Source organism: Pristiophorus japonicus, chromosome 12 (genome assembly GCF_044704955.1).
Source record: "Pristiophorus japonicus isolate sPriJap1 chromosome 12, sPriJap1.hap1, whole genome shotgun sequence".
Taxonomy (NCBI): domain Eukaryota; kingdom Metazoa; phylum Chordata; class Chondrichthyes; family Pristiophoridae; genus Pristiophorus; species Pristiophorus japonicus.
In genome coordinates this window covers 38724712-38741938 of record NC_091988.1, presented here as the reverse complement: position 1 = coordinate 38741938, position 17227 = coordinate 38724712, and the positions used below count along the sequence as shown (strand labels likewise).

Genomic DNA, 17227 nt, shown 5'->3' with positions numbered 1-17227 from the left:
TTAAAGTGACAGGCGATCGGAAGCTCAGGGTCACACTTGCGGACTGAACGGGTGCACTCCACAGAAGTCACCCAATCTACGCGTGGTCTCCCCAATGTAGAGGAGACCACATCATGAGCAGCAAATATTATACTAAATTGAAAGAAGTACAAGTAAATCGCTGTTTCACCTTGAAGGAGTGTTTGGGGCCCTGGATAGTGGGAAGAGAGGAGGTAAAAGGGCAGGTGTTGCATCTCCTGCGCTTGCACAAGAAGGTGCCGTGGGAAGGGGAGGGGGTGCCGGGGAGTGATTGTAGAGTGGGCCAGGGTGTCGGGGAGGGAGCGGTCCCTTCGGAATGCTGAGAGGGGAGGGAGGGCAAGATGTAATTGGTGGTGGGATCATGCTGGAGGTGGTGGAAATGGCGGAGGATGATCCATTGAACGTGGAGGCTGGTAGGGTAAAAGGTGAGGGAGGGGAGGGGGTGAGAGCAGAGGTGTGGAAAATAGAACTGACACGGTCGAGGGCCATGTTAACCACGGCGGAGGGGAATCTTCTGTTGAGGAAAAAGGAAGACATGTCAGAGGCACTAGTGTGAAAGGTGGCATCATCAGAGCAGATGCAACGGAGAAACTGGGAGAATGGAATGGAGTCCTTACAGGACGCGGGGTGGAAGGAAGTGTACTCCGGGTAGTTGTGGGAGTCAGTGGGCTTATAGTGGATACTGGTCGAAAGCTTATCCCCAGAGATGGATACGGAGAAGTCAAGGAAGGGAAGGGAAGAGTCGGAGATGGACCATGTGAAGGTGAGGAAAGGGTGGAAATTGGGTGCAAAGTGAATGAAATTTTTAAGTTCAGGGCAAGAGCAGGAAATGGCACCAATACAGGCATTAATGTACCAGGAAAAGATGTGAGGGAGGGAACCCGAGTAGGACTGGAAAAAAGAATGTTCCACATATCCCACGAAAAGGCAGGCATAACTAGGACCCATGCGGGTTCCCATAGCAACACCTTTAATTTGGAGGAGGTGAGTGGAGTTAAAGGAGAAGTTGTTCAATGGAGAACAAGTTCAGCCAGGCAGAGGAGGGTGGTGGATGGGGACTAGTTGGGCCTCTGCTCGAGGAAGAAGTGGAGCGCCCTCAGGCCATCCTGGTGGGGGATGGAAGTGTAGAGGGATTGGACGTCCATGGTGAAAAGGAGACGGTTGGAGCCGGGAAACTGAAAACTGTTAAAGTGATGGAGGGCGTTGGAGGAGTCGCAGATATAGGTGGGAAGAGAGTGGACAAGGGGAGAGAAAATAAAGTCTAGATAGGAAGAAATAAGTTCTGTGGGGCAAGAACAGGCTGAAACGATGGGTCTACCGGGGCAGTCCTGTTTGTGGATGTTGGGAAGGAGGTAGAAGCGGGATGTGTGGGGTTGGGAAACTATGAGGTTGGTGGCTGTGGAGGGAAGATCTCCGGAGGAGATGAGGTCAGTGACGGTCTGGGAAATTATGGCTTGATGTTCAGTAGTGGGATCATGGTCCGAGGGGTGGCGGGGGTTAGGAGGAGATGTCAGAGAGTTGCCGATCAGCCTCTGCAAGGCTGAGGTCGGTTCACCAAACAATAACAGCACACCTTGGTCAGCGGGTTTGATGACAAGGTTGGGGTTGGATCTGAGCGAGCGGAGTGCTGCAAGTTCAGAGGGAGGTAGGTTGAAGTGAGTGAGGGGAGCAGAGAAATTGAGACGACCGATGGCCCGTCGGCAGTTTGCATTGAAGAGGTCGAGAGAGGTTAAGAGGCCAGAGGGAGGGGTCCAGGTAGAGCGAGAATTGTGAAAACGGGAGAAAAGGTCAATCCATGCTAATATGTTACCCTGAATCCCATGAGCCCTAATTTTGTTTAATAACCTCTTGTGTGGCACCTTATCTAATGCCTTCCGAAAATCCAAATCCACTGGTTCCCCCTTCTCTATTCCGCTAGTTACAAACTCAAAAAACGCAAACAGATTTCTCAAACATGATTTTCCTTTCATAAATCCGTGTTGACTCTGCCCAATCTTATTATTATTTTCGAAGTGCCCTGTTACTATGTCCCTAATAATAGATTCGAGCATTTTCCCTACTATTGATATCAGGCTAACTGGTCGGTCTGTAGTTCCCCATTTTCTCTCTCCCTCCTTTCTTAAATAGCGAGGTTACATTTGCTACCTTCCAATCCACAGGAACCGTTCTAGAATCTATGGATTTTTGGTAGATGACAACCAATGCATCCACTCTCTCTGTAGCCACTTCTTTCAAAACCCTTGGATATAGGCCATCAGGGCCAAGGGATTTATCGGCTTTCAATCCCATTAATTTCTCCAGTACTATTTTTTTTTTTTTACTTATTACTAATTTCTTTTAGTTCCTCATTCTCGCTAGACCCTTATAGTTCTCCAGTATTTCCGGGAGATTTTTTGTGTCTTCTTCCGTGAAGACACAAAGTATTTGATCGACTTCCGGGCTGCTGGACAAAAAGACCAAAGAGCGTAATTTTGCTCAAGAGGACACCATATCCACCGCGCCAGTAAAAACAACTGAAACAGGGCAAGTACACCGCATTTTCGGCAGGGGGCAATTTCGGACCCATAGAATCAGAGAAGGATTATGACACAGAAGGAGGCCTTTCGGCCCACCGTGTGTGTGCCGGTCGAAAAACAGCTACACAGCCTAATCACACCTTCCAGCACTAGTTTCCGTAGCCCTGTAGGTCACGGCTCTTTAAGTGCACATCCAATTACTTTTTAAATGTGATGAGGGTTTTTGTCTCTACCACCCTTTCAGGCAGTGAGTTTCAGACCCCCACCACCCTCTAATCCTTCTACCAACTACTTTAAATCTATTCCCCCGGTTATTAGCCCCTCTGCTGAGGGTAATGGGTCCTTCCTATCCACTCTATCTAGGCCCCTCATAATTGTATACACTTCAATTAAATCTCTCCTTAGCCTCCTCTGTTTCAAAGAAAACAACCCCAGCCTATCCAATGTTTCCTCATAGCTAAAATTTCCAGTCCTGGCAACATCCTGGTAAATCTCATCTGTACTCTCTCGAGTGTAATCACATCATTCCTGTAATCTGGTGACCAGAACTGCACGCAGTACTCAAGCTGTGGCCTAACTAGTGTTGTATACAATTCTAGCATAACTTCCCGGCTCTTATGTTCTATCTAAGGGTTAAGTCATGGCAGGACAGCTCGGACATGTGTTATGCTCCTCCTGTACCATGTGGGAACTCAGGGACGCTTCCGGTATCCCTGACGACTACGTGTGCGGGAAGTGTATCCGCTTGCAGATCCTGACAGATTGTATTGCGGCACTGGAGCTGCGGGTGGATTCACTATGAAGCATCCACGATGCTGAGAATGATGTGAATAGCACGTTTAGCGAGTTGGTCTTACCGCAGGTAAAGGGTACACAGCCAGATAGTGAATGGAAGACCAACAGGAAGAGCAGTGCAAGGAAGGTAGCGCAGGGGTCCTCCTGTGGTCATCCCCCTGCAAAACAGATACACCGCTTTGAGTACTGCTGAGGGGGATGACTCATCATGGGAGAGCAGCAGCAGCCAAGTTCATGGCACCGTGACTGGCTCTGCTGCACAAGAGGGCAGGAAAAAGAGTGGGAGAGCTATAGTGACAGGGGATTCAATTGTAAGGGGAATAGATAGGCATTTCCACAGCCGCAACCGAGACTCCAGGATGGTATGTTGCCTCCCTGGTGCAAGGGTCAAGGATGACTCGGAGCAGGTGCAGGACATTCTGAAAAGGGAGGGTGAACAGCCAATTGTCATGGCGCATATAGGTACCAATGATATAGGTAAAAAACAGGATGAGGTCCTACGAGACGAATTTAGGGAGCTAGGAGTTAAATTAAAAAGTAGGACCTCAAAAGTAGTACTCTCAGGATTGCTACCAGTGGCACGTGCTAGTCAGAGTAGGAATCACAGGATAGCTCAGATGCATAAGGGAGGGATTCAAATTTCTGGGGCATTGGAACTGGTTCTGGGGGAGGTGGGACCAGTACAAACCGGACGGTCTACACCTGGGCAGGACTGGAACAAATGTCCTAGGGGGAGTGTTTGCTGGTGCTGTTGGGGAGGAGTTAAACTAATATGGCAGGGGGATGGGAACCTATGCAGGGAGACAGAGGGAAATAAAATGGAGTCAGAAGCAAAAGATAGAAAGGAGAATAGTAAAAGTGGAGGGCAGAGAAACCCAAGGCAAAAAACAAAAAGGGCCACATTACAGCAAAATTCTAAAGGGGCAAAGTGTGTTAAGAAGACAAGCCTGAAGACTCTGTGCCTCAATGCGAGGAGTATTCAGAATAAGGTGGATGAATTAACTACGCAGATAGCAGTTAACGGATACGATGTGATTGGCATCACTGAGACATGGCTCCAGGAGAACCAAGACTGGGAACTCAACATCCAAGGGTATTCAACATTTAGGAAGGATAGACAGAAAGGAAAAGGAGGCAGGGTGGCGTTGCTGGTTAAAGAGGAAATCAATGCAATTGTAAGGAACGACATTAGCTTGGATGATGTGGAATCAGTATGGGTGGAGCTACGGAATACCAAAGGGCAGAAAACGCTAGTGGGAGTTGTGTACAGACCACCAAACAGTAATAGTGAGGTTGGGGACAGCATCAAACAAGAAATAAGGGAGGTGTGCAATAAAAGTACAGCAGTAATCATGGACCACTTTAATCTACATATTGATTGGACTAGTAGCAATGCGGTGGAGGAGGATTTCCTGGAGTGTATTACGGATGGTTTTCTAGACCAATATGTCGAGGAACCAACCAGAGAGCTGGCCATCCTCGACTGGGTGATGTGTAATGAGAAGGGACTAATTAGCAATCTTGTTGTGCGAGGCCCCTTGGGGAAGAGTGACCATAATATGGTAGAATTCCTTATTAAGATGGAGAGTGACAAAGTTAATTCGGAAACTAGGGTCCTAAACTTAAGGAAAGGTAACTTCGACGGTATGAGGTGTGAATTGGCTAGAATAGACTGGCAAAGGATACTTAAAGGGTTGACGGTGGATAAGCAATGGCAAACATTTAAAGATCACATGGATGAACTTAAGCAATTGTACATCCCTGTCTGGAGTAAAAATAAAACGGGGAAGTTGGCTCAACCATGGCTAACAAGGGAAATTAAGGATAGTGTTAAAGCCAAGGAAGAGGCATATAAATTGGCTAAAAAAAGCAACAAACCTGAGGAATGGGAGAAATTTAGAATTCAACAAAGGAGGACTCAGGGTTTAATTAAGAGGGGTAAAATAGAGTACGAATGGAAGCTAGCAGGGAACATAAAAACTGACTGCAAAAGCTTCTATAAATATGTGAAGAGAAAAGATTAGTGAAGACAAACGAAGCTTCCTTGCAGTCGGATTCAGGTGAATTTATAATGGGGAACAAAGAAATGGCAGACCAATTGAACCAATATTTCGGTTCTGTCTTCACGAAGGCACAGATAACCTTCCGAATGTACTAGGGGACAATGGGTCTCGTGAGAAGGAGGAACTGAAGGATCTCCTTATTAGTCGGGAAATTGATGGGATTGAAGGCCGATAAATCCCCGGGGCCTGACAGTCTGCATCCCAGAGTATTTAAGGACGTGGCCCTACAAATAGTGGATGCATTGGTGATCATTTTCCAACAGTCTATCGACTCTGGATCAGTTCCTATGGACTGGAGGGTAGCTAATATAACACCACTTTTTAAAAAAGGAGGGAGAAAATGGGTAATTATAGACCGGTTAGCCTGACATCAGTAGTGGGGAAAATGTTGGAATCAATCATTAAGGATGAAATAGCAGCGCATTTGGAAAGCAGTGACAGGATCAGACCAAGTCAGCATGGATGTATGAAAGGGAAATCATGCTCGACGAATCTTTTGGAATTTTTTGAGGATGTAACTAGCAGAGTGGACAAGGAAGAACCAGTGGATGTGGTGTATTTGCACTTTCAAAAAGCTTTTGACAAGGTCCCACACAAGAGATTGGTGTGCAAAATCAAAATTGCATTATATTGGGAGTAATGTACTGACGTGGATAGAGAACTGGTTGTCAGACAGGAAGCAGAGAGTCGGGATAAACGGGTCCTTTTCATAATGGCAGGCAGTGACTAGTGGAGTGTCGCAGGGCTCAGTGCTGGGACCCCAGCTCTTTACAATATACATTGATAGAGAATTCAAACACGCTGCATTTAGACAGGCTGTGAAAATTCACAGACCCCCAAGTCAAAGCTGCTACGTGCAGTTCAGCATGTTGAATTAAGTCATCAATCAACTTGACATTTTAGGACTTTTGGGTAGCGAGCCAATTAAAGGTTAAAAGATTATCAAATGAGCCAATAAGGTCAAAGAAGGCGAGTTCTTTTCTGTAAATTGCACCAGGTATAAGTACAGCCATTTTGACCATGTGGTCTCAGAAGGGCAAAGACCTGGCTTAAAGCCAAGAGCTTGTTATTGCTGCCAAAATAAAGAGACATTAAAACTACAATCGGAGTTCATATTTCTTTGGAAATTAAGAGATCTAACATACATTAATGAGTTAGATGAAGGAATTGATTGTAATAGCTCCAAGTTTGTAGATGACACTAAACTGGGTGGCGATGTGAGCTGTGAGGGGGACGCCAAGAGGCTGCAGGGTGACTTGAACAGGTTAGGTGAGTGGGCAAATGCATGGCAGATGCAATATAATGTGGATAAATGTGAGGTTATCCATTTTGGGGGTAAAAACACAAAGGCAGAATATTATCTGAATGGCAGATTAGGAAAAGGGGAGGTGCAACGAGACCTGGGTGTCATGGTTCATCAGTCACTGAAAGTGGGCCTGTAGGTACAGCAGGCGGTAAAGAAGGCAAATGGTACATTGGTCTTCATAGCTAAGGGAGTATAGGAGCAGGGAGGTCTTACTGCAGTTGTACAGAGTCTTAGTGACCCTTAGTGTGTTCAGTTTTGGTCTCCTAATCTGAAGAAGGACGTTCTTGCTATTGAGGGAGTGCAGCGAAGGTTCACCAGACTGATTCCAGGGAGAGACTGGATCAAGTGGGCCTTTATTCACTGGAGTTTTGAAGGATGAGAGGGGATCTCATAGAAACGTATAAGATTCTGATGGGACGGGACAGGTTAGATGCGGGAAGAACGTTCCCGATGTTGGGGCAGTCCAGAACCAGGGGACATAGTCTTAGGTTAAGGGGTATGCCATTTAGGACTGAGATGAGGAGAAACTTCTTCACTCAGAGAGTTGTTAACCTGTGGAATTCCCTACTGCAGAGAGTTGTTGATGCCAGTTCATTGGATATATTCAATAGAGAATTAGATATAGTCCTTACAGCTAAAGGGATCAAGGGGTATGGAGAAAAAGCAGGAAAGGGGTACTGAAGGAATGATCAGCCGTGATCTTATTGAATGGCAGTGCAGGCTCGAAGGGCCGAATGGCCTACTCCTGCACCTATTTTCTATGTTTCTATGTCTCGGTTAATAAAGGAAAGCATTCCTTATGCCTTTTTAACTGCCTCATCGACCTGTCCTGCTACCTTTAAGGATCTGTGGAAATACACTCCAAGGTCCCCCTATTCCTCCACACCTCCCATTTACTGTGTATTCCCTTGCCTTGTTGCACCTCCCCAGATGCATTACATCACACTTCTCCAGATTGAATTCAATTTTCCAGTTTTCTGCCCATCTGACCAGTCCATTGATATCTTCCTGCAGTCTAAAGCTTTCCTCCTCACTATCAACCAAATAGCCAATTTTTGTGTCATCTGTGAATTTCTTTTTCATACCCCATTCATTTAAGTCTAACTCATTAATATATACTACAAAAAGCAAGGAACCGAGCACTGAGCCCTGTGGAACCCCACTGGAAACAGCCTTCCAGATGCAAAAACACCCGTCAACCATTACCCTTTGCTTCTGGAAAACGAACATCTTGAACCTAATTGAATGTAGCTGCCATCTTAGTCATAAACTTAAGATGAGCACTTTTACATCATGCCAGATGAAGTAGGTGATGCACATCATGAAATTCAACAATCCTTTCCCCTCCCCGACCTGACACAAGAGTCATTAGAATGCCAATGTTCCATGATAAGAAATTTACTACACATTAAATCAAAGGTTCAAAAAATAGACTGCATAAATTTATACAATGCCAGATTCAGATCCAAGGATGCTGGATTAAAGGATCAAAAGGGTAGGTTTTCCAGATGAATTTTTTGGAAATGTCAAAAATTACTTTTCAATCTTCCTTCAAACGTAGACGTAACTGTTACAGATGTAGCTGTTGCATTTATCCTCATGGAATTGGGTCTTAAATCTTCATCAGATGCGAGAGCCTCTGAAGGATCCTATCTGTGCTAGGATCTTTATTCCTATCCTGAAACCAATGCCAAATAGTTTTCTATGTTTTCAAGTGGTAGGCATTCTATAGGCCACAGTGAGTCACGAGCAACAGTCAACTAAGGCCATCTCTCTGACAATTTCCATTTAAAGAACTTCAAGCAGATTGGACAGTTTAGGGATCGAAAATTCTCTTCCCTTTTGTAAATATGATACTACAGTCTGGGACAGCCAATGGGAAAGTCTCAGAATTTTTCAGTGGTCTGAAAACATTTTGGATTTTCAAATCCTCTGCGAAGATTTATTTGACAGTTTCTTGAATAACATGCCTCCTGATGGAAAATCAGTAAGAAAACAACAGAATTTTGGGGGCCAGCCAGATGAACTGCTGAGTTTTTTCCAGTCCTGTACCTTCCTATGTCCCTCTGTTGCATACCACATCAATCTGTTAAGTGATTGCAGGTTCTAGGGGTTGAAATAACCCTGGGACACTTCTTATTTTACTCTATTAGTTTAAATTCATGCTGTGACATTTTATTTCACAGTCTTTTTACAGGGAGACTGTGACTCCAAACAGGTTCTAGATTCAATCCCTGGTCTCGGCTGTTTTTAGCCACAGCAGCAGTAGGATCGCGATAATTGATTTCAGGACGACAAGACCTCTGGCTAGCTGGCTGAGCAAGCGCAGTAAAAGCTTGATATAGCTGATGGATGACTGGCTGCACCACGTATGCTCGCATATGCACCCGTCAGAATCAAGGGAGCGGAGATGGGGGCTGTAGCAGGGTTTGCGATAGCGATGGGGAAACATGATTTACTTTATTGGAACAAGAGCACCAAAGACAAAGATGGAGGTGAGGGAGAAATTAAGTACATTGATGGCAACATGGGTTCCATGTATTCATACCATCACATCATGGGAATGAATTACTGAAGAGTCTCTGGTACCTCTTTATTGAACATCAAGACCCCAGTATCATACAGTATCATTGAAATAGTGGATACATTGGTGGTCATTTCCAACATTCTATAGATTCTGGATGAGTTCCTATGGACTGGAGGGTAGCTAATGTAACCCCACTTTTTAAAAAAGGGAGAGAAAACAGGGAATTATCGACCGGTTAGCCTGACATCAGTAGTGGGGAAAATGTTGAAATCAATTATTAAAGATGTAATAGCAGCACATTTGGAAAGCAGTGACAGGATTGGTCCAAGTCAGCATGGATTAATGAAAGGGAAATCATGCTTGACAAAAAAGGGGGCAGACAAAAGGCAGGTAACTATAGGCCGGTTAGTTTAACATCTGTAGTGGGGAAAATGCTTGAAACTATCATTAAGGAAGAAATAGTGGGACATCTAAATAGGAATAGTGCAATCAAGCAGACGCAGCATGGATTCATGAAGGGGAAATCATGTTTAACTAATTTACTGGAATTCTTTGAGGATATAACGAGCATGGTGGATAGAGGTGTACCGATGGATGTGGTGTATTTAGATTTCCAAAAGGCATTCGATAAGGTGCCACACAAAAGGTTACTGCAGAAGATAGAGGTATGCGGAGTCAGAGGAAATGTATTAGCATGGATCGAGAATTGGCTGGCGAACAGAAAGCAGAGAGTCGGGATCAATGGGTCCTTTTCGGGTTGGAAATCGCTGGTTAGTGGTGTGCCACAGGGATCGGTGCTGGGACCACAACTGTTTACAATATACATAGATGACCTGGAAGAGGGGACAGAGTGTAGTGTAACAAAATTTGCAGATGACACAAAGATTAGTGGGAAAGCGGGTTGTGTAAAGGACACAGAGAGGCTGCAAAGAGATTTGGATAGGTTAAGCGAATGGGCTAAGGTTTGGCAGATGGAATACAATGTCGGAAAGTGTGAGGTCATCCACCTTGGGAAAAAAAAACAGTAAAAGGGAATATTATTTGAATGGGGAGAAATTACAACATGCTGAGGTGCAGAGGGACCTGGGGGTCCTTGTGCATGAATCCCAAAAAGTTAGTTTGCAGGTGCAGCAGGTAATCAGGAAGGCGAATGGAATGTTGGCCTTCATTGAGAGAGGGATGGAGTACAAAAGCAGGGAGGTCCTGCTGCAACTGTATAGGATATTGGTGAGGCCGCACCTGGAGTACTGCGTGCAGTTTTGGTCACCTTACTTAAGGAAGGATATACTGGCTTTGGAGGGGGTACAGAGACGATTCACTAGGCTGACTCCGGAGATGAGGGGGTTATCTTATGATGATAGATTGAGTAGACTGGGTCTTTACTCGTTGGAGTTCAGAAGGATGAGGGGTGATCTTATAGAAACATTTAAAATAATGAAAGGGATAGACAAGATATAGGCAGAGAGGTTGTTTCCACTGGTCGGAGAGACTAGAACTAGGGGGCACAGCCTCAAAATACGGGAGAGCCAATTTAAAACCGAGTTAAGAAGGAATTTCTTCTCCCAGAGGGTTGTGAATTTGTGGAATTCTCTGCCCAAGGAAGCAGTTGAGGCTAGCTCATTGAATGTATTCAACATAGAAACATAGAAACATAGAAAATAGGTGCAGGAGTAGGCCATTCGGCCCTTCTAGCCTGCACCGCCATTCAATGAGTTCATGGCTGAACATGCAACTTCAGTACCCCATTCCTGCTTTCTCACCATACCCCTTGATTCCCCTAGTAGTAAGGACTTCATCTAACTCCTTTTTGAATATATTTAGTGAATTGGCCTCAACAACTTTCTGTGGTAGAGAATTCCACAGGTTCACCACTCTCTGGGTGAAGAAATTCGTCCTCATCTCGGTCCTAAATGGCTTCCCCCTTATCCTTAGACTGTGTCCCCTGGTTCTGGACTTCCCCAACATTGGGAACATTCTTCCTGCATCTAACCTGTCTAAACCCATCAGAATTTTAAACGTTTCTATGAGGTCCCTCTCATTCTTCTGAACTCCAGTGAATACAAGCCCAGTTGATCCAGTCTTTCTTGATAGGTCAGTCCCGCCATCCCGGGAATCAGTCTGGTGAACCTTCACTGCACTCCCTCAATAGCAAGAATGTCCTTCCTCAGGTTAGGAGACCAAAACTGTACACAATACTCCAGGTGTGGCCTCACCAAGGCCCTGTACAATTGTAGCAACACCTCCCTGCCCCTGTACTCAAATCCCCTCGCTATGAAGGCCAACATGCCATTTGCTTTCTTAACCGCCTGCTGTACCTGCATGCCAACCTTCAATGACTGATGTACCATGACACCCAGGTCTCTTTGCACCTCCCCTTTTCCTAATCTGTCACCATTCAGATAATAGTCTGTCTCTCTGTTTTTACCACCAAAGTGGATAACCTCACATTTATCCACATTATACTTCATCGGCCATGCATTTGCCCACTCACCTAACCTATGCAAGTCGCTCTGCAGCCTCATAGCAGCTCACACTGCCACCCAACTTAGTGTCATCCGCAAATTTGGAGATACGACATTTAATCCCCTCGTCTAAATCATTAATGTACAGTGTAAACAGCTGGGGCCCCAGCACAGAACCTTGCGGTACCCCACTAGTCACTGCCTGCCATTCTGAAAAGTCCCAGATAGATGGATTTTTAACCAATAAGAGAATTAAGGGTTATGGGGAGCGGGTGGGTAAGTGGAGCTGAGTCCACGGCCAGATCAGCCATGATCTTGTTGAATGGCGGAGCAGGCTCGAGGGGCTAGATGGCCTACTCCTGTTCCATGTTCTTATGTTCTTATGTTCAAATCTTCTAGAATTTTTTGAGGATGTAACTAGTAGAGTTGAGAAAGGAGAACCAGTGGATGTGGTGTATTTGGACTTTCAAAAGGCTTTTGACAAGGTCCCACGCAAGAGATTAGTGTGCAAAATTAAAACACATGGTATTGGGGGTAGTGTATTGATGTGGATAGAGAACTGGTTGGCAGACAGGAAACAAAGAGCGGGAATAAACCGGTCCTTTTCAGAATGGCAGGCAGTGACTAGTGGGGTACCGCAAGGTTCAGTGCTGGGACCCCAGCTATGTACAATATACATTTATGATTTAGACGAAGGAATTGAATGTAATATCTCCAAGTTTGCAGATGACACTAAGCTGGGTGGCAGTGTGAGCTGTGAGGAGGATGCTATGAGGCTGCAGGGTGACTTGGGCAGGTTAGGTGAATGGGCAAATGCATGGCAGATGCAGTATAATGTGGATAAATGTGAGGTTATCCATTTTGGTGGCAAAAACAGGAAGGCAGATTATTATCTGAATGGTGACAGATTAGGAAAAGGTGAAATGCAACGAGACCTGGGTGTCATGGTACATCAGTCATTGAAAGTTGGCATGCAGGTACAGCAGGCAGTGAAGGCGGCAAATGGCATGTTGGCCTTCATAGCGAGAGGATTTGCATATCGGAGCAGGGAGGTCTTACTGCAGTTGTACAGGGCCTTGGTGAGGCCACACCTTTAATATTGTGTACAGTTTTGGTCTCCTAATCTGAGGAAGGATGTTCTTGCTATTGAGGGAGTGCAGCGAAGGTTCACCAGACTGATTCCTGGGATGGCAGGACTGACATATGAAGAAAGACTGGATCGACTAGGCTTATATTCAGTGGAATTTAGAAGAATGAGAGGGAATCTCATAGAAACATATAACATTTTGACAGGATTGGACAGGTTAGATGCAGGAAGAACGTGCCCGATGTTTAGGAAGTCAAGAACCAGGAGTCACAGTCTAAGGATAAGAGGTAAGCCTTTAGGACCGAGATGAGGAGAAACTTCTTCACTCAGAATTGTGAACCTGTGGAATTCTCTACCATAGCAAGTTGTTGAGGCCAGTTTGTTCGATATATTCAAAAGGGAGTTAGATGTGGCCCTTACGGCTAAAGGGATCAAGGGGTATGGAGAGAAAGCAGGAATTGGGTACTGAAGTTGCATGATCAGCCATGATCACATTGAGTGGTGGTGCAGGCTCGAATGGCCTACTCCTGCACCTATTTTCTATGTTTCTAAGAGCTTTTATGAGACAACAGTCAAATTATTTACACAGTTAACTTTTCAAAACATGTATTCCAACATTTTTTTTTAGACATAGCAAATAGCAAACATTGTTTTAAAAGTATTATGGCAAGACGCACGAACATAAGAGAATACTGATTACTCTTTTATCTTCTAACAAAATCCAGTTGTGTAGCAACTTACTCGTAGACTGGCCATGAGTTTTCTCACAGTTTGGACAGTGATATATATCAATATCTGGTGCCTCATCCTCTTCCACGCCAACACAGCTGTAATCATTCCAAATATAAAGATGTGTTATATTTATGAAAAGCTGCATTTAATCTGAAAAAATTATTTGTCTATGAATTTTTAAATGTTTGCAGCTTTTTGCCATTTTTAACCTAAATAAAGCAATATTTTTACCGAATGCAGATTCACAACAGATTCAGTTTAATAAAAAAGGTTTCACATCAAAGACTGGGAAAGCTTAAATACCTGGAGATTTTTTTTGCCCCCTCCCCTTAATTCCTGATTCACCCACATGTTCCAACCCTACGCACTGATTATCTGGTGAAAAGGCTCACTACTATGGACCAAGTCAGCTGGATCATGATGTATATAGATGAATGCAAAGTTAAATCAAGTGACAGGTGATTGATGGGGGTAATTTTCAACTTTACCACCCAGGCAGAAGCCTGAAGAAGGGGGATCACTCATCCTTTATGGGACACGCCCATTTCTTGTTCTATTGATTTTATCCATTTTTCAAACGGGACATACTGTTGTGTCTCTCAAATGTGCCACTTGATAGTATATCATGGGAGAGAGTTTCCACTTAAGTCGCAATTGCCAATTCCATCACAAATTGCATCCAAAATTGCGCCCGTTTTGAAAAGTGCTTTTCTCCCCAAGTTTCCGCTCAAACTCATTTGCATATCGCCGAATGCAAAATTAGCCATGAGCCAGCGCAATCGAGCAGCGTTATAAAACATATCTTTTTTTATATTTTGCTTTAAAAAATGTTCCTTCATATACTTAAAAGTGGTAACTTGGTGAAGTTTGAATAGCTGAAACAGTTTTATCACAAAAAAAGCATTTTTAATCACAGTACCAATCCTCCACTTCTGAGTAACCCGATTTTAAATTACTGAAATCCGCTTTTAAAAATATATAAAACTATTTTCTAGTTACATTACATAAGAACATAAGAACTAAGAGCAGGAGTAGGCCATCCAGCCCCTCGACCCTGCTCCGCCATTTAATACAATCATGGCTGATCTGATCATGGACTCGGGTCCACTTCCCTGCCCTCTCCCCATAACCCCTTATTATTCCCTTATCGGTTAAGAAACTGTCTATCTCTGTCTTAAATGTATTCAATGACCCAGCTCTCTGAGGCAGCGAATTCCACAGATTTTGGGGTACATTAGTCAGTTTCTTAGTAAATTAAAACAAAAATCACATTTAAAAGCTTTTAAAACATACCTTTTGGTGTCCTTACGCTCAAAAGAACCAGCTTCATTTTTAAAGCCTCCCTGAAGGCCTACAAACAAGCACAATTAGCGGGAACTCCCAATGGCAATGAATTCACCCCGGGGGCGTAGCCAATTTTATGGGCGAGGCCTGCTTCCGACGCGATGCTTGTAAAATATCGCAGAAACTCGAGTGGAGCCGAAAGCAAATTATATTAACAATTTGCGATCGTTTGCGCCAGTTATGCCGATTTCAAAAGTATTGCGCAACAAAAATAAAGCGCAATTGAGCGGAAGCTCCAAGCCATTAAGTATAAGAATGCAAAATTGAAATAGTTACCTACAAAAATCATTATGTGCATAGCCATGAATGTAGTTAGTAGTTCACTATTATAATATTAAACAAGTTTTAAAATGTTACTGACTTTCCTACTAGTATGAACAAACTTCTTTTTGAATCAATGAAACAGAAAAAAGAAAAACAAAGGAACTTAGACAACACGCTTAAAGGAAAAATACCTGTATACAATGACCTCTCGGAGATAATCTAAGCTAATAACAGCAACATTTTAGCTCAATAATATAGAACAGCTATAAGAATTTTTGACCTACCTTGGACTAGCAGGAGATAGTTAATAAAACAAATGCTCAGGAGAGCTGGGATGGCTAGCATTGTAGCTACAAGTAAGATGCAGACAGCAAAATCACCTCAGCTCCAAATAAACTGAACCATTTTTTTCCCTCTCTCATTTGCTGCTGCCTGCTCATGGCATAGTGCAACAAAATGTCCACAGTAAATTACTGTTCCTCTTTTTTTAATTTTGCAATGCTTTGTCTCCCCAACCCCACTGAAACATTAACTTCGGGCACCAGTCGGCCTCCACTGCCTCAGCCAGGTATCCATTATTCATGCATGCGTCTTAACAATGAATATTAGCAGGCTATTCACCCATTGAGGGCTCACAACCGAGCCCAATTCTGGCCTCACCCAGTGTTCATACATGCTTAATTCCAGTAGGAGTTCTGACAAAGGGTCAGCAACCTGAAACGTTAACTCTGTTTCTCTCTCCACAGATGCTGCCTGACCCGCTGAAATTTCCAGCATTTTCTGGGGTTTTTTCAGATTCCAGCATCCGCAGTATTTTGCTTTTGTAGGAGTTACTGGATATTGATCAGGAGTGGGAACCCTGACCCGATTCCCCTCTCACTAATCTAAAGGCGCAAAGGTCGATTTTAATGTCAGCTACCTTAAGATCATCTATCTCAACACTACTCGGGGATCAAACTACTGATCTTCCTGGTCTGCATGGCCTAGCTACTCACTAGCTAAACTCTATAAGCCATGGAGGGGGGGGGAGAAAGAGAGCCAATAACCTGCCTTCATATGTCAGCCTAACCAGCCACCACCTGTAGATTACTTGTTCCTGTGGCAAACCATAACCAAGCCCAATTTTGTGCATACATGAAGCAAGGATTACTGAACAATAATCAACAACACAGGGGCATTCCCATCACTGCTCCAACTGAGACTGACATTAGCACACATGAGGAATTACAGGTTCTTGGTTTGTAGGTTCAGCATGCAGTGCACTTACTCATTCAGCCCTCCAACTCTGCTTTTAAGAACTTTTAAAAGTTATGTACTTCCAGAACTGCCGTGCTGAATTCAAAAATTCAAGTGATGATCTGGAAATAAATCTTCCATTCTGCCCAGAGAAGTAAATGTGGGATCTTGCAAACCTTGCAAGTATGTACACATGAAGTTAATTCCACTAACAAATGAAATTTCTGAATGGCAACTGAAAAAAGGCAAGCTTCTTTCTAGTTACGAGTTCAATTATGTCTTCAACAAAGTGAAGCTCACAGACTCTCTAATTAGCTGTTCTTTCAGTTAACAAAAAAATGTAAACCTTTAAAAGGAGAGAAGTAGACAGGCTTGGAGATCAAATACACAATCTTCAAAAGTGCGACAGTAAGTCGATTAAACTGAAACAAAAAAAGCTTATGGCATTCCAGAGGCATAGTGTATAAAAATGCAGAAGCCTCCGGGGGGCCCCAACGGGGCGAGTCCTGGGGGGTGGGTGGCACTAACAGCTCCCACAAAATTGCGCGAGTGTTAGTGGAGTGACTTCATCGCCGTGAGCAGTAACCTCCTTAGCGCTGCGCACCGACCCCCTTCCGCCCCGCGGCGGATATTGGCCAGCGCCCCGCGAGGGGTGTCAGCGCCAGCCTCGCAGGTCACGAATCGGACTGACATCCGCTCGTGGGGGGGGGGGAAAGAGAGTTAAAGGAGAGGTCGGCAGCGTCTTCCACCGCCATTTTTATTTCCCAACCGACTCACCGGTCGGCTCCCATCTTTGATTCTTTGGCGTGGTCCGGGCCACCATCGTGCAGCCTGGCACTCCATTTTTGGTGCCTGTCTGTGGCCTCGGCACTACGCC

At 44.4% G+C, this 17227-nt stretch overlaps 1 protein-coding gene across 1 annotated transcript in view; it reads right to left on the bottom strand.

Annotated features, from left to right (window-relative positions):
- phf2 (PHD finger protein 2) overlaps positions 1-17227 on the bottom strand; it is a 158241-nt gene that overhangs the window by 86645 nt on the left and 54369 nt on the right. The window contains exon 2 of the mRNA XM_070895324.1: positions 13516-13601. Coding sequence (XP_070751425.1) covers positions 13516-13601 — 86 coding nt within the window. The remainder of the gene's footprint in view (positions 1-13515; positions 13602-17227) is intronic.